Source organism: Oncorhynchus tshawytscha, linkage group LG20 (genome assembly GCF_018296145.1).
Source record: "Oncorhynchus tshawytscha isolate Ot180627B linkage group LG20, Otsh_v2.0, whole genome shotgun sequence".
Taxonomy (NCBI): Eukaryota; Metazoa; Chordata; class Actinopteri; order Salmoniformes; family Salmonidae; genus Oncorhynchus; species Oncorhynchus tshawytscha.
In genome coordinates, this window is record NC_056448.1 from 16,812,222 (window position 1) to 16,834,064 (window position 21,843).

Here is a 21,843-nt window from a genome sequence, read left to right on the forward strand (position 1 = left end):
TGGAGTTAATCATCTGAAGTGTCAGCCAATTAAAAAGCTCTTCTCCTGGACTAGGTTATCATGCATTCTATTAGAGGAAAGGGCCAGTTTTTGTGATGCAACTCTGGATAGAAACAATGGCCTTTTTGTACCATGACCTAGGCTGTTAATGCTTCATAAGAAGCCTTAGTCTAGACGTCACCACACCAAACAATATCATTAACATGAGCTTGTAATCCCTCTCATTGTTAGTAATAACAGGCAGTCTCTTGTTTTGGTACAACAGGATCATCAGCTGCTTCCCTCCCTCTTCACCGCTCTTCATTCTCTATGTATGACAACTCATACTGTACAGGGTCATCAGCTGCTTCCCTCCCTCTTCACCGCTCTTCATTCTCTACCTATGTATGACAACTCATACTGTACAGGGTCATCAGCTGCTTCCCTCCCTCTTCACCGCTCTTCATTCTCTACCTATGACAACTCATACTGTACAGGGTCATCAGCTGCTTCCCTCCCTCTTCACCGCTCTTCATTCTCTACCTATGACAACTCATACTGTACAGGGAAGGAAGCTGTGCATGGCTGTAATCCATTGCTAGTGTCCAGTGGACATCATGTCGAGGCTAGATGTTACCAGACAGGCTGTGTGTTCAATTAGGCATATACTTGACAGGGTGTGCGTGGCACTCTGGGTTTCCTTACCGTGTAAAAACTGGCGGCGTTTGCTCTTGTACAATGAAATATGCTTTTAACATCCATAGTTCCAACAGGGATTTGAACAAGTTATTTCAGTGCTCCGTCTGAATTAAAGATGAACATGACCGCAGCGATCTTCCCTCTCCCCGCCGCCGATGCTAACTCTGTTCTTTATTTAGAGGCGGTGGTGCAGTGCAGCGTAGGCTAACGAGATCTCACGACTGTGTCACTGCATGTCGGCTACTTTGCACTGGCCTGACGTGGAAGCTACTTGACCAGAGTACACATTACCCTCATGTCAGGAGAGGTGGGCTGGATGTAGCAGGGAGGAGGATGGGGGTGGGCTTGGCAGTTGGGGGGGCTCCACTCTGTATGTGTGGTGTGACTCATCTCCCAGACTGCACTGCTTCAGATGCCTCAGGGTGATGTGGGGAGGGGGTTGCTGGGTTGACTGGCTGAGTTACTGTATTAGTGCCTTGTCGGGGCCAGCCACTCCAGGCATTGAAGAGATGAAGAGTGAATGGAGGTTGACTCCTCTTCGTCCTCATGTTCTTGTTGTGTTTTCTCCGTCATCACTTGGTTTATGACCAATCTGTGTTCCTGAGGAAGTCTAGTGTCTGGCAGGGCTGTAGAAGTGACTAACAGAATGACTTGTGAATACAGTCGACAGGGCCTCTTTCTCTGTGATTTATGGCCCAGGGGTTACCAGCATGTGGAACTCGAGGGACCAACGTTCGCTTGACGACGCAAAAGAGTCTGTTAAACATTGGTGTTTGTCACTTTTTTTGTATTTAAATATATAGCCCTCGCAGTCATGTCTCCATTTCAATATTTTATCACCTCTACAGAAATACTGGTTCATGGTGTCTGGTAGATGACCCCCCTGGTTTGAAAGCCGTGCTCAGTGATTCTGACCCCACCGCTCTTCTGTTCTCACTCAGGCCTGCCACTGCTGCTCCAGGATCTCGCCCTGCCTCTGCTGCAGCCAGCACAGCCACAGCCAGCACAGCCAAGAGCTCCACATCCACAGCCAAGCCTGGCACCCCCACGGCTAAAACCACCTCCACCACTCCCAGACCAGCCTCTGCCAAAGTCGGCTCTACAACACCCTCTGCTGGACGGATCCCAACATCACAGCCCTCAAAAACCGCAACTCCCATCAAGAAAGGTAAGAGGGGACATCAGTTTTGGTTCAATTTTTTTTTTAATTACAAAGGTTTTAACTTTTTATTACTAGCATTACACTGTTACATTTTTCAAAATATATCTATTAGATCATTTGTTCATCATAATTAAGTTTCCAACCAACCCTTGTCCTTTTCCTCTTCACAAACATCTACTTGTTATACTCTTCTTCCAGATGTTACCAAATCAGCCACCAAGAAGCCTGCAGCGGCTCCTCTCACTCGCACCTCACCAGCCAAGACCACCAAACCTGAGACTCCCAAATCAGCCTCCTCGTCCAAGCCAGACTCCACCCCCAAGAAGCCGGCTGCCAGCAGCAAGGCCGCAGACACCAAGAAGACGCCAAGCAAGCCCACGCCTTCAAAGGATGTCAGTGCTGGCCCCAAGACCCCTAGTAGCAAGCCAGCAGGGAAGGCTTCCACCCCTAAGAAGACTGTGGGTAGCAACACTCCCATGGCAGTGAAGCGTGGCCCCAAGCCCACGATGGCGGCAGAGCCCGCGACTAAAGAGGGTGAGACCCAGGACGCCGCTGTTGCTGCCACCATATCTGCAGCTGCCTTGGCTGCTGTGGTCTCCATGGCAACCTCGGAAGAAGCAGTGGTGGCTGTGGTCCCAGAGGAGAAGGAGACTGTGACCCCTCAGGCCAGCCAGCCAGAGGAGGCCCCAGAGGCCTTTATCTCTCAGCTGTCAGCTCAGCTGGACCTGGTCCCCCTGGAAGAGCCAGCAGACACAGTGTCTCCCCTGGGCACCACGGTCTTGTCTCCTCCATGCTCCCCCACCGGGCCCATGTCCCCGGTCAGGGAGCCCCAGAATGACTCTGCTCTGCTGGACATGCACGTCCAGCCAGAACCCAGTTCCCAGAACCAGTCTGCCATGGCTCCACAGAGCCCGGTCCAGGAGGAGGTGATATTCCAGGCAGACTGCTGGGCCCAGAACCAGTCTGCCATGGCTCCACAGAGCCCGGTCCAGGAGGTGGTGATATTCCAGGCAGACTGCTGGGCCCAGAACCAGTCTGCCATGGCTCCACAGAGCCCGGTCCAGGAGGAGGTGAAGGTCCAGCCAGATGAGCAGCAGGAGGACCTTCTCATGCCCTCCTCTTCAGCCCCTCCTGCATTCAGCATAATGTCTCAGCCCATGGATGAGTTCACCTCGGAGGTCCTGGTCTCTCCCTCTCAGGACCAGGAAGAGGCAGTGGAGAAGGCAGATGAGGAGATCAACGAAGATGATGACGATGAGGAGGAAGAGGAGAGGACAGTGGGCAAGCCGACATCACTGTTGGACATGAGTAGCTCTCAGCCCTCAGAGGAGGCCAATCCTGCAGGCTTCGGTGGTGCCACCGGTTGGCATCGGGATGATGTCTTGTCAGGGATGGATTCTGAGGATGTGAGCAGTATGAGCAGCCGCCTGCAGGCGGCGTCAGAGTTGAGCAGCACCCAGCATATGGGCCTGCTGCAAGGTACCCAGAGCTCCGACGCCCTGGTAGACTCCAGCCTCAAGGGAGAAGGCTCCCCCGATGTGGAGACACTGCTCAACGAGGATAATGAAGATGAGGAGGATGGCAAGGTGGGCAAGCCGACATCAATGTTGGACATGAGTAGCTCTCAGCCCTCAGAGGAGGCCAAGCCTGCAGGCTTCAGTGGTTCCACCGGTTGGCATGGGGATGACGTCTTGTCAGGGATGGACTCTGAGGATGTGAGCAGCCGCCTGCAGGGGTCATCAGAGATTAGCAGCACCCAGCATACGGGCCTGCTGCAGGGTACCCAGAGCTCCGACGCCATGGTAGACTCCAGCCTCAAGGGCTCCGAGGGAGAAGGGGCCTTCATGGGCTCCCCCAATGTGGAGACCCTGTCCAACGATGAGGAGGAAGATGAAGAGGAATATGAGGATAGCAAGGTGGGCAAGTCGACATCACTGTTGGACATGAGTAGCTCTCAGCCCTCAGAGGAGGCCAAGCCTGCAGGCTTCAGTGGTGCCACCGGTTGGCATGGGAATGACCGTTTGTCAAAGATGGACTCTGAGGATGTGAGCAGCTGCCTTCAGGGGACATCAGAGATTAGCAGCACCCATAATAGGGGCCTGCTGCAGGGTGAGGAGATCAACGGAGATGATGAGGAGGAAGAGGAGAGGACAGTCCTGGTAGACTCCGGCCTCAAGGGCTCCGAGGGAGAAGGGGCCTTCATGGGCTCCCCCAATGTGGAGACCCCGTCCAACGATGAAGAGGAAGAGTATAGGAAAGTGTGCAAGCCGACATCACTGTTGGACATGAGTAGCTCTCAGCCCTCAGAGGAGGCCAAGCCTGCAGGCTTCAGTGGTGCCACCGGTTGGCATGGGAATGACCGTTTGTCAAAGATGGACTCTGAGGATGTGAGCAGCTGCCTTCAGGGGACATCAGAGATTAGCAGCACCCATAATAGGGGCCTGCTGCAGGGTGAGGAGATCAACAGAGATGATGAGGAGGAAGAGGAGAGGACAGTCCTGGTAGACTCCGGCCTCAAGGGCTCCGAGGGAGAAGGGGCCTTCATGGGCTCCCCCAATGTGGAGACCCTGTCCAACGATGAAGAGGAAGAGTATAGGAAAGTGTGCAAGCCGACATCACTGTTGGACATGAGTAGCTCTCAGCCCTCAGAGGAGGCCAAGCCTGCAGGCTTCAGTGGTTCCACCGGTTGGCATGGGGATGACCGTTTGTCAGGGATGGACTCTGAGGATGTGAGCATCCGCCTGCAGGGGTCATCGGAGATTAGCAGCACCCAGCATACGGGCCTGCTGCAGGGTACCCAGAGCTCCGACGCCCTGGTAGACTCCAGCCTCAAGGGCTCCGAGGGAGAAGGGGCCTTCATGGGCTCCCCCAATGTGGAGACCCTGTCCAATGATGAGGAGCGAGTTGATATGGATGTGAGCTCAGAGCGGGCAGTGGACCAGAACGTGTGTCAGCAAGAGGATGAGGAGGATGAGGAGGAGGAGGATGATGATGATGATGTGGAGATGCCCAGCGAAGGGGTGACGGAGAGTGGACTGGAGAGCTGTGGGAATGCAGATGAGGATGACTACACAGAGGAGGACCGTTTGGATAACCTCAACCGTTCGACCGTCCCACCTTCCTCAGCCTGGGGTCAGACAAACCCCTTCACTGACCCCTGGGCCCAGCCCCACCTCTCCTCCCCCCACACTGCCTCCAGCCCCCTGTCTGACCACGGGGCTGACGGCCCTGAGACGCCCACCCAGTCCTCTGCCCAGGCCTGGTTGGATCTCAGTGCCCCCTCTCTGATGCTCCAGTCAGAGCAGCCCTCAGAGCCCCAGACTGCCCCTGAGGAGATGGAGAGCTCTTCCCCAGTGGAGGCCTCTGCCCCCCCAGACCCCCCTGCTGTGGGCATGTCTCAGTCCAGCACCCTGAGTGGCACGGCCCTGGCCGTCCACAGCAGCAGTGAAACCAGCACTCCCGAGGAGCTCCGTGACTATGACAGCAGCTCCGGGGTGGAGTCACGCTCTGACAAGCAGCAGACTCCCGTGCCATCCAATGTGCAACCTGACCTGGAGCAGGACTTGGGCATCCATCTGGAGCGAGGTGACGAGGAGGAGGAGGCTGAGACGCTCCCTGCTGACGAGGTCCTGGGAGCAGGCCCTCCTACTGCCCCCGCCTCTGCCCCCTCCTCCCCCTCCACCTCGGGAGACGAGGCCAGCGACACGGAGGGTGAGATGCAGATCAATGACCCAGATGTTCCCGTCACCATGGATGACAGCGCTGAGTTCGACAGTCCACCGTCCGCCCGTATCCTGCCTGCCCTGGAAGAGGATGAGGAGGTGGTGGAGGCGCCGGCCGGAGGAGAGGAGGAGGACGGGGGTGGCGGCACACCCCAGTCTGCCAACTCAGTGGCGTCTTACGGCTTCGACTGCACCATGTCCAACTCCAACGCCCACTCCACTGCCGAGAGCTGCGGTAAGAGTCCCGGCATCTTCTCCCTGGAGAACGAGGACCAGTTGCCCGAGGAGGCCAAGGACCCCTCCCTCATCAAGGAGCTGACCCTGCCAGCAGCGGCCGCCCAGTCAGAGGAGCTGCTGGGAGGCCCTGTAGACCTGCTGCCCCTGGGCCAGCCTGGGGACCAACACCACTACATGCTGGGGGGGAAGATGGATGCTGACGACCTGGAGGACACCCTCTGCCTGGGGCCCCAGGATGCCGGGGAGGCCAGCGAGGGCCAGCCACCCTACTACTCTGCTATATGCGATAAGACTGATAGCTTTCTGGCAGGTAACGTATAAGTCCCTACCCCTGGAATGCACCTCTCCCCCCTTGTTGTTCTTAGTTTTTCTCTCGAGGTGGGTTAGATGGTTTAGAAAAACAAGCAAATGATGGTAGGAAACAAAAAAAGCAAGGGGACCGAAAGACTGTAGATCAGTGAAGCCTCCCTCTTTCATACTACTATTATGGTTATGAATGTATGGCACTACTTTATATGTACACTAGCTACCATTTTCTATTAGAATGTTCTTTTTAAGTAACACTGCGTACTCCGTAACCCCTGAGGGGGCATTGACTGACTGGTCCGTTGGGACAAAGCTCTTAAAAGAAAAGGAGTAATGGACTCTACCTACATGTGTATTTATCCTACTGTTTTTACCAAACAAATGTCAGTTATTTTGTTTTTGTACTTGTTTTGTTGGAACCCGGTCCTCCCTCCCCTATGTACACGCTCCATTTGATCCTGCACCGTAGAGATATCTTACTCTCTTTTTTTACAAGTTTGTCTTGTTTTCAACAACATTTTAGTATTGAATAAAGACTAGATATTTAACATGGCTTTCCTCCCCTTATAGTTTTGTTGAGGTCGGTATGGGAGTGTTCAATTTGAAGTTTGTCTAGTTTTAATTTGCGCTACAGGAAGTTTGCCTCTCCCTGCATAGATTATCATGGCAAGTAAAGTTGTCATGTACGGTGTTTTTTGAGGCATCTGTTTTAAGTGTTCATGCCTCTTAGTTGATCATTTGTGCTTCAGAACCAACTAACAACTATTTCTGGGGGAAAAACGTGCATTCCTCTGCATTTTAGAATGCTTTTCTCACTGAAACGCTTTTAGTGATATTGCATATTCCAACTTGCATGTACTAACATTGAAATTGTATCTGATTAAACCATTATACAGTAGGGATGTTCATAAATGAATGGTTCACGCTAAGTAGGTTTTTCAAAATTCCATTAAACATCATTGCAAGGCACGTTCCTGTTTCTTGTTATTTCCCATTAGCGTAGCATGTCTCAATTGTTGTCTAGGTCAGTTTTATGTATTTCAATGACATCACTGGCCTCCCCATGGGAATCACTTTCCATCAGGAAGTGAAGTTTTATCTGTGGAATGGTGTTGATGCGCAATGGAATTTTGGTTAGGAGGCAATCCACCTGGTGTCCCATACCCTGTTTTCCAGCATGTATATGTTTCTCTCTGACCTCCATGGATTCAACGCAGACCAACACCACATTTGTAAATGTCCTTGGTAGGTGGTAGTCCCCAAACAGACACCAGGGAAGAGTCCTGCTCCTGGGTCCCTTTACTGTATGTCCTGAAGGTTTCACATCCTCTTCCTCTGCGACATGAAGCTCAAACCTGCCTGTATCCTCCTGAATGCTCCACCCAACACACACACACTGGCATTACCCCACACCCACCTGAATGTGGTGGTTAAGAAGAAGCGGATGAGAGATCTGCCTGCTCCTGCTCAACCCAGACAAGGAAAACCCTTGGATCCCTATGTTTGTCAGTCCTGAAATCAGAGCATCCCTTGTTCCTTCTCTCCTACTTCTTAACCATTATGGTCTTCCTAACATAAAATAAATGCCAGATTTGGTGTTTTGCCCAGTAGGCCTATCATGAACAAACAGGCGTCTCATGATGTTGCTTTGGGAACACTCTGTTGCATGTATAGTACTGTATGTGTCTGTTGGGACCATGGCTGCCCTTGAGTAAGGCATGGTCAATGTTGAGGTGCATGTTTTTGGTAATTAGCAGAGCAGGTCCCAGGGGCATCCTTGTGTTTTTTTTTTTATATATGTGGGATAGAATGCTTTTCAAAACAGTCAGGTGTATGTGGTGACAGCATACGAAGAAGCTATCTGGTTGGTCAAAAACTATCAGAGTAGTTTTATGATTTAGTTAAGTAAAATGGTTAATCCCTTGTTCCCCATTTTTTTTGCCTAATCCCCGGTTTGTCAGGTCTTTCATGTTAATTCTCATGTTATCAAAATCTAATCTTTATGTGGGGATATTTTGCTGGGACATTTTTAAATGTGTCAATTCATTTTTGGATTAATGGTAGTTAAATGCCGGACCATAGAGCCAAAGGAGATGGATTGCTCCTAGTCATGTGCTCTTTATCCCATATTAGGGCTACATATTAGAGGTCGACCGATTATGATTTTCCAACACCAATTATTGGAGGACCAAAAACGCCGATACCGAGTAATCGGCCGATTTTATATATTTTTAAAGTATTTAAAAAAATATTTGTAATAATGACAATTACAACAATACTGAATTAACACTTATTTTAACTTTATAATACATCAAAATCTATTTAGCCTCAAGTAGATAATGAAACATGTTCAATTTGGTTTAAATAATGCAAAAACAAAGTGTTGGAGAAGAACGTAAAAGTGCAATATGTGCTATGTAAGAAAGCGTTTCAGTTCCTTGCTCAGCACATTAGAACATAAGAAAGCTGGTGGTTCCTTTTAATATGAGTCTTCAATATTCCCAGTTAAGTAGTTTTAGGTTGTAGTTATTATAGGACTATTTCCCTCTATACCATTTGTATTTCATTAACTTTTGACTATTGGATATACTTATAGGCACTTTAGTATTGCCAGTGTAACAGTAGAGCTTCCTTCCCTCTCCTCGCTCCTCCCTGGGCTCGAACCAGCAACACAACGACAACAGCCACCACATCGAAGCAGTGTTACCCATGCAGAGCAAGGGAAACAACCACAAGCCCAGAGCGAGTGAAGTTTGAAACGCTATTAGAGCGCGCTAACCAGCTAGCCATTTCACTTCGGTCACATTAGCCTCATCTCGGGAGTTGATAGGTTTGAAGTCATAAACAGCGCAATTGCTTGACGCACAACGAAGAGCTGCTGGCAAAACGCACGAAAGTGTTGTTTGAATGAATGTTTACGAGCCTGCTTCTGCCTACCACAGCTCAGTCAGATGCTTGTATGCTCAGTCAGATTATATGCAACACAGGACACGCTAGATAATATCTAGTAATATCATCAACCATGTGTTGTTAACTAGTGATTATGATTGTTTTTTATAAGATAAGTTTAATGCTAGCTAGCAATTTACCTTGGTTTACTGCATCTGCGTAACAGGCAGTCTCCTTGTTGAGTGCAACGAGAGAGAAGAGGCAGGTCGCTTTGGACTAGTTAACTGTAAGGTTGCAAGATTGGATCCCCCGAGCTGACAAGGTGAAAATCTGTCTTTCTGCCGTCATTGAAAATAAGAATGTGTTCTTAACTGACTTGCCTAGTTAAATAAAGATTAAATAAAGGTGTAAAATACGATTGTTATGAAAACATGAAATCAGCCCTAATTAATCGGCCATTCCGATGAATCGGTCGACCTCTACTACATATAGTTCTGAGTTTCAGGCCAGCATCTTGAGGGCAAAGACTTAAGACAAAATGATTTCCAACAATGTTGCGCACCAATTTATTACATTGTATGAATGGGTTGCAAATTGATCTAAATTACCTAAACTCTGACGCAATTACGTGAGATTTTAGTTCTGGGTTTCCGAGGATTTTAGAACTCTGAAATGTCGTATCATATTAAATGTATAGACATGTACTGTAGTAGCTGTTGGTAAATCCATGAAGTGTCTCCACAATTGAACAATTATAGTGAAACTTCAACTCAATGTCATCTTCATAACCTTTGTTCTAAATTATTTGAGAGCAAACTCTAGATCTCATTTGACTGTAATACTGTGTCTATATAGTAGATGGGTTATGTAATATGTATTAGATTAGGTCATAGATGTTGGCAAGTACTCCAATTAGACAGATGTCATGTTAATAATGAGTCATTGCATGTTCCAATAAGATAAGGGAGGATTTAGGATGAATCCAGGATGCATGCCATCCTCCACTCGTTTTCCAGTACTCAGTTGCTATTACCCTCGGGGATGGTCTGATCAGTAAGAATTTAGTATGTCCTCCCACATCACAAATGTATACCCAAAAATAACAGAATACAAAGACTGTTATGTATTGGCTCATCTAAGTATTATAACAAACCTAACAGAATAGTAAACTGTGGTCAAACTTCATTTATTTGTCCTTTTTCAACTGATCGAGACAGAGGTTTTTGTTTACTTTATTCCTTTGTGTAAAGACGTCAATCCCTCAGCACTTCCCTCATTTTGCTTTGCGTCTTCCCTCCACTCCTTTTGATTCTTCTCCTTGAATCCTCTGGTCCTGGATGCTGTCCTACCCCTCCTTTTTGGTGCATGCGTCTCTAACGCACATCCCAAGTTATCTTGACTGTCTAGCAGGAGGGCCCAAGAGTGACGAAGCGGAAACCAAGGAGTCCCACCAGTCACAACAGAAGCAGAGCGAGCCACCCGTGGGCCTACTGGAGGAGAAGAATCGGGATGCGCCAACCATGGGCCTATGGGGGGATGAGCCAACCATGGGCCTACAGGAAGAGGACCACATCCATTTTCCTCATCTCGTAGTGAACGCCCACTACCTCGCAGAGCAGCAGTGCAACAGGAGACCCACCGACACCACCTCCAGGTCCTTCCAGTCTGCAGCTGTAGCCAACGGTCAGCTGTGCAGGCTGGAGCAGCACCAGAAGCACCTGAGAGAGCAGGAGAGGCAGAAGAGGCAGTGGCTGGAGGAGGAGTGTCTGAGGCAGGAGCAGCAGATGCGACTGGAGAGGCAGCGTCGGGAGCTCCTCCAGCTCCAACTCCAGCAGCAGCAGCAGGAGCACAGACACCGCCGCCAGGTGCTGCAGTGGCAGCTAGAGCTGGAGCAACAACTCAAACAACAGCTCAGACAGCAGCAGAAACAACAACAGCAGCAGCAGTTGAGGAGTCCGTCTGCAGTCATGCTCTCCCCATCCTCTGGGCTATGCACCATCTATGAGGCCATGGAAACCAGCGAGGACGAGAGTGAGGAAAGAGAGCAGAACAGAGAGCGGGAAACAAGGATGCAGCAGGAGAAGTGGACATCCAAGCAGACTTGGCCAGAGTCATGCCAGCAGGGGCCGCGTCCCATTCCTCCAACGGATCTGGACTGGAGCAAGAAGGTGGACATCGTCCAGCAGCTCATCAACCAAACCCTGCTGATGTCTGGAGACAGGGGCTGCCCCCCTCTGCTCCTGCTGCCTGTGGGCAGCGGGGGCACCCTGAGCCCCCTGGAGAGCAGCATGTGGCCCAACCTGCTGTCCCCGCTCAGTCCCCCCTCTGCCACTGTCACCTCTGTCAGCAGCTACTCCCCAGACAGCCAGGGCAGCTCCCCCCAGGGAGACTGGACCGTGGTGGAGCTGGAGACACAGCACTGAAAGCCAGGGAAGGAGGAGGACACACCACTCATCACTGTCATATCTATGCACTGCATACTGTATTCACACGACACAAGTTGGCACTGCATCTCCACACTACAAATTCATGACATGGGCCAACATAACAGCGAAGTACACTGTACACTGATCAAACCACACCATCTCACAAAAAAGAGCATGCTATACATTCTAACTTCATATCTACATAGAAATCCACATTCACTGTATTGTCAAACTAATCTTCATAGAATGGTACATATTATTACTCATCAGTGGAGAATTAAGAATGGCACATCCCCCATTGGTATCGCAACTAATATACTTTAATAATACACATAGGTATACTATAATATATATATGAGAGAGAGATACAATACTATGTGTATTGCTTTGAACCAAAATCCAAATTTGATTAACTGTACAGTATGAACCTTATTCTGAGCAATAGTTATGATAGTACACTTGTTGATTAATTTAAATGTTACAGGTAAGTGGGACTAGATTAGACTTGGTTGTGTTAAATTATCATCAGCTTCAAATCCTCAGAGAAGCTGTTTTGTTTGTGGAGAAAATACTGCTGCTAGCTACGGTCTGGACCAAATTGACTGCTTTGAATTGACACAATCCTTTGTCTGTAAAAGAACACCCTTTTAAGGAGAGCGCAATGTCTCAAAAATAATTGGGCTGTCAATCACACAGGAAAAGAGGGAGGGTGAGAGAAGGACGTCCTTGTTCTGCTCTGCCTTTCACACAGTAGTGGTGGTGGTGGGGGGGGGTCTCACCCTGCATTCCAAAGCTATAACCTCATTTCTTGGGTCGGCCTTTATTCAATGGGTTTCCCGAGGTTACAAATGATGTCATGATAGGAGAGAAACAGAAGTCCGAGACAGCGACACTACCACACAGAGAGAGCACAACACTTGGAGCACCGATAAAAATGTAACTAACTGTTCAGAGAATTACATCAACATACATTGCCATTTATTAAACGCCGCAGGAGAGGGAGTTATTTGCAGTAGTGACGAGGCAATGTTGTGAGATGGGAAACTGGATATGAAGTGTTGGAAGGACTTTAACATTGTACTAAAGAAGTGCTGTGTATGACAAATGCCATAATGGCTTAAAGGAGGGGGAAACTAGGTTCCTGAAGCCTCAAATGTATGCTACATTTGTCAAATGAATATCCTTCATCTATCTCCATGTAAACAGTTGATTTATCAACAAATTGATTTAAACTGTGAGTCACCGGTCTCTGTTTTGGAGTTCTGAATACTCAGCAGTTTTGATTCCTGCTTGTATTACCTTGGTGTCAGGTCTACTATAGTATGTCATGTATGTACATCCTATTTGGGAAGGCTGCACAGTGGCTGGGTAGGGTTTCAGTCGGGATGTCAAATTTAAATCTATTTTTATATAATTCTACTGTTATGTGCAATCAGAAATGTATGGTGAATTGTGCAATATTAGTAATATCAGTTGCACATCATTTAGTTTAGACTTAATGAGAATTTTAGTTTATTCATGCAAATTCGTTCTAATTTTATCATCTATACAGGTATATGTAGTGTCCATTAATTTTTTATTTGCATAATTTTTAAAGGCTAGTATACTGTATGTCTTCTTTTAGTTCCGTTTGTAAATAGAGGTAGATGAACACTGCCACCTAATGGTTGAGTTAGACTACTGTAAACAAATACTGTAACCCCCATGTAATCTGTCTTCTATCCATTATCAGTACAGTGGGATATAAAATGTTAGTATTGTGCAAGCACATCTATGAAACTATTTTGACAGGTAGGCTAATATTTTAAAAAGTATATCTGTATGTATCCACATGGTGATATTATAAATGTATGTGATGCTGTGTATGACAATTTATTTCAGTTTGAATGCAGCGTTTGTGAAAAGGATATTTATGTAATGCATTCAGTTCTTTAAACCAGGGGTGTCCAACTCATTTTGCCCGTGGGCCGCATTCGGTCTTCACCGAGTCCGGAGGGACGCATTAAAAATGTATTATTTTCTTGCAAAAAAATAGTCCACTGTTCAAAAATATTTGAATTTGTCGCTGGCTAGCTTTTGTTTCAATTACGGTTATCAAGCTGGACAGAGTGAAGATCCTATACATGTACATCCATTATCATTTCTACACAGTTTTGATTTGGTTTTAGACTTTTTCAAAAAACGATTTTCCCCCACCCAAAACAAACTCAAACTACCCGTGGGTCGGATTGTATGGACTCGCTAATGTTATGTAAACAGCTGTGTCGGGGACAGGGTGAACCCCATGATGCAATCCTGACTGAATCAAACTATGCCTGTGGTTAGAGGTGGGTGGTGAGTGTGTTGGATGTTGGACAACAGTTCATAAATACATCCCAAATTATACTATGTGAAGATGAATGCTAAGGATACAATGCATTTACTGCACCAATACATTTTAGAAAAGAAAGAAATCAAGTAGCTGTAGTAGTGTATTCCTAGTACGACATGCAATGATATGCAATAATCTATTCCAGACAGTAGCTACAGGTGTAGGGTCTTAATTGAATCACCCTGTTGCAGGAGAAATTTCCTGCTATGCAGGACATTTAAAGCACGTAGTGTATTTGAGGTTTATAAAGACTTCTGAAGTTTGTCATTTCCACTTTGAAATGTCAGATTAGATTTTCCCTTATGATGTGAAATGTCAATTTAATTATAATCTGCATAATAATTCACATTTCCTGTTGCCGCAGGATTATTTTCTCAAATGAAGATCCTACATCTGTATAGACATGACTGTCCATCATCAAACATTTATAGTTCAAATAATCACCAGAGGCATACTATTAAGTACATTATAGGCCTAATCAGAGTTTGGAAAATCAAATATTATTTTCCAACTCAGTCATCGACTCTTGATCAATTTTGCTAAAAGGATTTGATTATTAAACTTTTGCTATTAAGGTGGTTTATATTTGAGTAGTGTTTGTAGACTGTGATAGGCCTACTGTATAGTAATTTACTATTTAAGATATTTTTTAGGCTTGTGTCTGATACATGTATCATTGTTAAGTACGTTAATATAACCATTTAGAAATAAAATGACTTTCAACTAGCTCTTTCTATTTTTTGCTATTTTGTAACTAGGTTGGCAATGGCAACAAACGCATTGAAATGCTGACAGCATAACCTACTGTGAAAGACCGATGCCATGTTGTGCTTCTTGTCTAGACAGAGGGGTTTCCTCCACTGAAGTAGGATATATGTGATCGGTTGCCTCTCACAATGTACCATGTTCAGGTTTCCTCATACTAGAAGTAACATAAAAGGGATGCTTAAATTAGGGAAAGGGGGATACCTAGTCAGTTGTACAACTGAATGCATTCAACTGAAATGTGTCTTCTGTATTTAACCCAATCTCTGAATCAGAGAGGTGCGGGGGGCTGCCTTATTCGACATCCACGTCTTCAGCGCCCGGGGAACAGTGGGTTAACTGCCTTACTCGGACAGAACAACAGATTTTTGCCATTGTCGCCTACTGGGATTAGATCCAGCAACCTTTTGGTTACTGGCCCAACGCTCTAACCACTAGGCTTAAAGTATGATATGTTACATTTGGTATGGTTATATAAGACCGAAGGTTACTAAAGGCAACAATAAAAGGAAGGTGGATCGGTGGGTGTATAATGCAAATGTCTAGCAATCCAAAGGTTGTGTATTCAAATCTCATCACAGACAACTGTAGCATTTTAGCAACTTTGCAATTACTTACTACTTTGCAACTACTTTGTCCTTTAACCTAACTCCTAACCTTAACCCCTAGCCTAGCTAATGTTAGCATTTGCCACCTAGCTAACTTTAGTGACAACTAATTGGAATTTGTAACATATCATACATATTTAAAATTTGTAACATATTGGCCAAATTGCAATTCGTAACATAACATACGAATGGTAATTCGTAGCATATCATACGAAATGGATGATGGACACCCACACATAATGTAACATATCATAGTAATTTGAGTCACGGATTTTCGTTTTGCAACCTTTCAGAGACGAAATGTCATGTAGTTTGAGCTACAGTTTGGCCAGCTAACCACTAGGCTTCGCTAGTCTCATTCAGTGATGGCCAGAGTCGGACAAAGAGTCGTTTAGCCTAAGCCTACCCTGTACAATATTAAATCCATACCATTAAGTCTTTCTCAATCCATTTAGTTCCGCTACAACAAATGAACAATGAAGGGTAAGGTAAGCAGACTCGGCCCATATGAATAAGGCGATATCACCGATAAGTCCTTTTTAGATTTGCCAAGTGGTGAAGGAGGGCTCGCTCTATGAAATTACTAAAGGCGCAAAATTGTGATTTATCGCCAACAAGTTTATTGCAATTGTAGTGATCACATGACCAATACGACGCGTGCCCCTCACTTGCGCTCAGCTACGCTCACTGGTTAGTTGCCCCCTCGAGCAACGAGCATCAGACCGTTTTTAGACTGTTGATTGACGACCAGGCACGCACAAAAGAGCTCTCAGCAAGGGAGGAGTGGCGTAGGATAGCATTAATTTTTGTCACAGTAACAAAATGTCAGGTATTTTTTTGTGGTTTATAGATATTTCGCCTGGATTTAAACTGGAAAGGATAAGGTGAGCGGTAGGCTACGTAAGCGGGAGGCTATGTTATGTAGACATAACGGTTCTTGTTCATAAACCGATTATAGGCTTGACGATGCAATGCATGGAAATAATAGCCTAATAATAATGTAGATTTTCGAGAGTGAGTGAACAATTGAATTATGTCCATTTAGTATTATTTCTGTAGCTGTCATGTTCTCCAATTACATGGGGTAGAATGTCAGATGAACCAGTCAACGTCAGCCTTCAAACTACACAACATAGTTGAAAGGTGGACACGGTGATACGTAACTTCTTGCTCTTTTGGAACATGGACTAAAGAAGAGAATGAGAGGCCTACAATGTTTATTTTGTCGATGCTCTCGCTCACCTGGGCAGAGACAGGCGCCCGTTAACTCTCCGTACAGTTCACTGTCGTTTTAAAGTGCTGAGGGTTTTCGCCAATGTTGGCCTGCTCTTTGACTGCAAATAACTCCAAACGGACAGGAACTGATTTGATGATGTCGTAGATCACTAAAATGATTTGATAATCAAGAATTCATCAGCTACATTGAAGAATAATTTGTCATCCCACCGCTGTGGTAGCCTGTGTGATACACAAGACACCAGATGGCTAACAACGACTCGATGCAAGTAAGTTTTCCAGGTTAGCATTGGACAGGGGTTTTCCTTGATTTAACATATCATGTTAGCCTGTGTTTGTCTTATTCGAAGAGATGCGTGCATGCCATATTTGTAGACTATTTCTTCTAATTGGGTTCGTGGTGACGTCTTTGCACGACAGGGACTGATGGTGGACAGGTACTCTACTAGTACTTCGGGCCAAAGTTAGACAGGTAGTAGCCCACTATAACCGACTGAGCCTGTCGTCCACACCCACACCATCACCTTGAAACGTTAGGTCTGTGTTTTCTGTCCCCCATGTTTGCAATGGTCTAACAGGGCATAATAATGGCAGGTGCTTGTTGTGTGTGTTACCAAAGCAGTCTACACCCGCACAAATATGTCCGACAAAAGGAATGACATATTGATGATGTGTAGACCAACAAATACTGTACACACATATATTTACTTGTTATACCTCACCAGCCATATGGAAGAGACCTGTATGGAGCATTAGAGGGCCATTTCTTGTGGTACATAGTTGTTCCACTCAGGTAAGTTACAGTGAAGGGTGTCAGAGTCAAGGACCTAATTAAACAGGTCATGTTACCTTATGCTGCTTACACAGGTGTCATCTCAGTTCAGGACACTGCATAGGAGGGAATTGTTACAAATTAGAGGCCATGTTGAACTTAAGCCAGAACCCAACACATTAATATCTGTCTGCAGCAGCCTTGCAGGTAACCCAGTGAGTTTGGGTCAGACCAAAGTCAGTGGTCCAGTACAAAGTTCAAATAATAAGAAATAAAACTACACATTCTATTTTACGTTAGTGTATTACATGTAATCGACTTTCAGTGTACAGATGTGGTCAAATATACATGTTTACACAGGCAGCCCAATTCTGATATTTTTCCACAAATTGTTCTTTTGACCAATCACATCAGATCTTTTCATATCAACTCGTTTTCAGACCTGATCTGATTGGTCAAACTACTAATTAATGACCAAAAGATCAAAATTGGGCTGCCTGTGTAGATGCAGCCTTTTTTCTTCTAAAATAAGTTGAAATAGAAAAAACTTTAGAGATACCTTCCTGCAATTTCAGAAATGTTGCCATGGGACGCAGAGAAAATGTTGCAGTTTTAAAGCAAGTTTGCATGCATTTTTTACATTTTGCCATGGAGAGGAGAGAACATTTGGCAATTTTCTAACACATTTCCTGCAATTCTACTAATTTGCCTTGGGGCGGAGGGAAAAATTTGCAGTTTTACAGCTCATTTCTTGATATTCAATTGTTTTTTGCAATAGGGTGGAAGGACATTTTTGCAGTTGTAAAGCTAATATCCTGCAATTCTGCACATTTTTCATGACTTATACCATGTTGATATGATATCTGAGTGAGAGTGACTAATACAATCAATGGGGTCCCCCAGGAGGTCAGGGCCCCTGGGCACGTGCCCTTTGTGCCTGGTCTATAATTTGACCATGATTACCACAAGGTTAGATCGCTGGCTAGACATGGGCTAATTGAGTGACCGTCAGTGATTGACATAACAAGAGAAACTACTGATGCACAACAATATTTCTAAATTTGACCAGGCAAGTCAGTTAAGAACAAATTCTTATTTTCAATAACAGCCTAGGAACAGTTGGTTAACTGCCTGTTCAGGGGCAGAACAACAGATTTGTACCTTGTCGGCTCAGGGGTTTGAACTTGCAACCTTCCAGTTACTAGTCCAACGCTCTAACCACTAGGCTACCCTTCCGCCCCTGAACATGTGAATTCTACTATTCTAACTCTCAACAATAAGTTGAGACCCTGACTGAGTTCTTTAAAAAAAAATGTTTTTGGTCGGGGCCCCCTATCGGCTGGAGGCCCTAAGCGACCACTTATGTTGCTTATGCCCGGGGCGGGCCAGTGTAACACCATGTAAAGTATGACCTACTGAACACTGGGTCAGCAAGTAGCTTAAGCCTATATCACTAGGTGTCAGTGTCAGGTAAGCATCCGGTATCAAGGACACATGTAGGCTACAGTAAGTTCCTTCCAGTGGTGCCACTGTCAGATTTCTTCCCTGAGGAATTTTTGTTTGTTTTCGTTTGTCAATCATTTGTTTTAAATGTACTCAATAAAATGGCATGTACATAATAATGATTATGACTATAAAATTGGGGATGGCCTTTTGACTGACGTAAGTTAGTGTTTCCATGAAAGAGAAGGTTTCCTGATTCCTGGAAAGCTAGCACTGTGACTGTGGGCAACACACATCAGAGGAGGGTAACAGGGCCTAAATGTTCGTTGTTCATGTTTTGTATTCTCTTGTTCTACCTCTAGGCCTAGGTTCTTCACTCTTCTTTTTCAGTTATGTTTTGCAATGAGAGAGAAAATATTGCTTTGGATGGAAAAGATACATGCATTGACTTTGTGGAAATAATAATAGGCCTTGCAGGACATTCATATCTTTCAGGGATCTTTACTACCCTTTCAGCTTATTTGAAAACACCCAGTGCACACAAGCATTTCAATGGGGTTTAATGTATCCAGAAAACAATCCCCAATTTCTGTTTTTAGACTGGTCAAAAATATTAATGCAACATTCAACAATTTAAAAGATTTTACTGAGTTACAGTTCATACAAGGAAATCAGTCTATTGAAAAAAAATGCATTAGGCCCTAATCTATAGATTTCACATGACTGGTAATACAGATCTGCATCTGTTGGTCACAGATACCTTCAAAAAAGTAGGAGCGTGGATCAGAAAACCAGTCAGTATCTGGTGTGACCACCATTTGCCCCATGCAGCGCGACACATTTCATTGGCATTGAGTTGATCAGGCTGTTGATTGTGGCCTGTGGAATGTTGTCCCACGCCTCTTCAATGACTGTGGAATGTTGTCCCACTCCTCTTCAATGACTGTGGGAAGTGGCTGGATATTGGCGGGAACTGGAAAACGCTGTTGCAAACATGCTCAATGGGTGACATGTCTGGTGAGTATGCAGGCCATAGAAGAACTGTGACATTTTAAGCTTCCAGGAATTGTGTACAGATCCTTGCGACATAAAGTGATTGCGGCAGATGAATGGCACAACAATGAGCCTCTGGATCTCGTCACGGTGTGTCTGTGCATTCAAATTTCCATCGATAAAATGCAATTGTGTTCATTGTCCGTAGCTTATGCCTGCCCATACCATAACCCCACTGCCACCATGGGGAACTCAGTTCACAACGTTGAAATAAGCAAACCGCTCGCCCACACAACATCATGTCTGCCATCTGCCCGGTACAGTTGAAACCGGGATTCATCTGTGAAGAGCACACTTTTCCAGCGTGCCAGTGGCCATAAAAAGATGACAATTTGCCCGTGTTACGACGCTGAACTCCAATCAGGTCAAGACCCTGGTGAGGACGACAAGTACGCAGATGAGCTTCCCTGAGATGTTTTCTAACAGTTTGTGCAGAAATTCTTCGGTTGTGCAAACCCACAGTTTCATCAGCTGTCCTGGTGGCTGGTCTCAGACGATCCCGCAGGTGAAGAAGCCGGATGTGGAGGTCCTGGGCTGGCGCGGTTACACGTGGTCTACGGTTGTGAGGCAGGTTGAATGTACTGCCAAATTATCTAAAACAACATTGGAGGCGGCATATGGTAGATAAATTAACATTAAATTCTCTGGCAACAGCTCTGGTGGACATTCCTGCAGTCGACATGCCAATTGCATGCTCCCTCAAAACTGGAAACATCTGTGGTATTGTGTTGTGTGACAAAACTGCACATTTGTAATGATCATGCTGTTTAAATAGCTTCTTGATATGTCGAACCTGTCAGATGGATGGATTATCTTGGCGAAGGAGAAATGCTCACTAACCGGGACGTTAACAAATTAGTGCACAAAATTTGAGAGAAATAAGCTTTTTGTGCTTATGGAACATTTCTGGGATCTTTTATTTCAGCTCATGAAACAAGGGACCAACACTTCACATGTTGCATTTATATTTTTGTTCAGTGTAGATTTTAGCATGGATAAGAATGTTATCTCCAGGAGCAGTAGATTGGCTACACATAGATACTGAGAGATTGCTGATCAAGCAGGCACGTTGGCAATGATCGACGTCCCTGTCGGAGCAGACCTATACTCTGCATAGTGATTGGGCTTGATTGTTCTATTTCCCCTCAATACCTCAACAAGGCTTTACTGGAGGGCAGAATGTTTTTTTTGGAAGGGATGGGGGTCACAAATGAGCAGAGCTACAGCACATTATTCAGTCCTTATAAGACCTCTCCCTTTCTTTCAGTCCATAAGACTGATCTCACTCTTTCTCTTTCCCTCAGTTTCCCCCTCACACACATTATCCATATTATCCAGTGCATATAGTAGGGCTTAGTCCATCAGGGTGTATTGGTCTCTCTCTCTCTCTCTCCCCCCCACTTAGTTGTCCTCTGTCTCTCTCTCTGTCTCTATCTCTCTCTCTCTCTCCCCCACTTAGTCGTCCTCCGTCTCTCTCTCTCTCTCTCTCTCTCTCTCTCTCCCCACTTAGTCTCCTCCGTCTCTCTCTCTCTCTCTCCCCTCTCTCTCTCCTCCCCCCTTAGTCTCCTTTCTCTCTTCTCTCTCTCTCTCTCTCTCTCTCCCCCACTTAGTCGTCCTCCGTCTCTTTCTCTCTCTCTCTCTCTCTCTCTCTCCCCCACTTAGTCGTCCTCCGTCTCTTTCTCTTCTCTCTCTCTCTCTCTCTCTCTCTCTCTCTCTCCCCACTTAGTCGTCCTCCGTCTCTCTCTCTCTCTCTCTCTCTCTCTCTCTCTCTCCCCCACTTAGTCGTCCTCCGTCTCTTTCTCTCTCTCTCTCTCTCTCTCCCCCACTTAGTCGTCCTCCGTCTCTTTCTCTCTCTCTCTCTCTCTCCCCCACTTAGTCGTCCTCCGTCTCTTTTCTCTCTCTCTCTCTCTCTCTCTCTCTCTCTCCCCACTTAGTCGTCCTCCGTCTCTTCTTCTCTCTCTCTCTCTCTCTCTCTCCCCACTTAGTCTCCTCCTCTCTCTCTCTCTCTCTCTCTCTCTCCCCACTTAGTCGTCCTCCGTCTCTTTCTCTCTTCTCTCTCTCTCTCTCTCTCTCTCTCTCTCCCCCACTTAGTCGTCCTCCGTCTCTCTTCTCTCTCTCTCTCTCTCTCTCTCCCCCACTTAGTCCCTCCGTCTCTTTTTCTCTCTCTCTCTCTCT

The 21,843-nt window shown here is 46.0% G+C and overlaps 3 protein-coding genes across 13 annotated transcripts in view; 2 read left to right on the top strand and 1 right to left on the bottom strand.

Annotated features, from left to right (window-relative positions):
• LOC112226299 (mucin-17) overlaps window positions 1–7,074 on the top strand; it is a 31,209-nt gene extending 24,135 nt beyond the window's left edge. For 5 of the 7 annotated variants that reach the window (XM_024390684.2, XM_024390686.2, XM_024390685.2 and 2 more), the window contains 2 exons: window positions 1,620–1,846; window positions 2,039–7,074. In XM_024390684.2, coding sequence (XP_024246452.2) covers window positions 1,620–1,846; window positions 2,039–6,120 — 4,309 coding nt within the window. In that variant the 3' untranslated portion in view covers window positions 6,121–7,074. The remainder of the gene's footprint in view (window positions 1–1,619; window positions 1,847–2,038) is intronic. The other 2 variants (XM_042302253.1, XM_042302254.1) reach the window with 2 other exon arrangements.
• The window catches only part of LOC112219368 (guanine nucleotide exchange factor VAV2), a 1,336,992-nt gene that overhangs the window by 534,181 nt on the left and 780,968 nt on the right, over window positions 1–21,843 (bottom strand). The gene's annotated exons all lie outside the window — the stretch shown is intronic.
• The window catches only part of LOC112226300 (serine/threonine-protein kinase N1), a 41,680-nt gene continuing 35,704 nt past the window's right edge, over window positions 15,868–21,843 (top strand). The window contains exon 1 of the mRNA XM_024390695.2: window positions 15,868–16,669. Within this exon, the coding sequence (XP_024246463.2) occupies window positions 16,646–16,669 (24 nt within the window). The 5' untranslated portion in view covers window positions 15,868–16,645. The remainder of the gene's footprint in view (window positions 16,670–21,843) is intronic.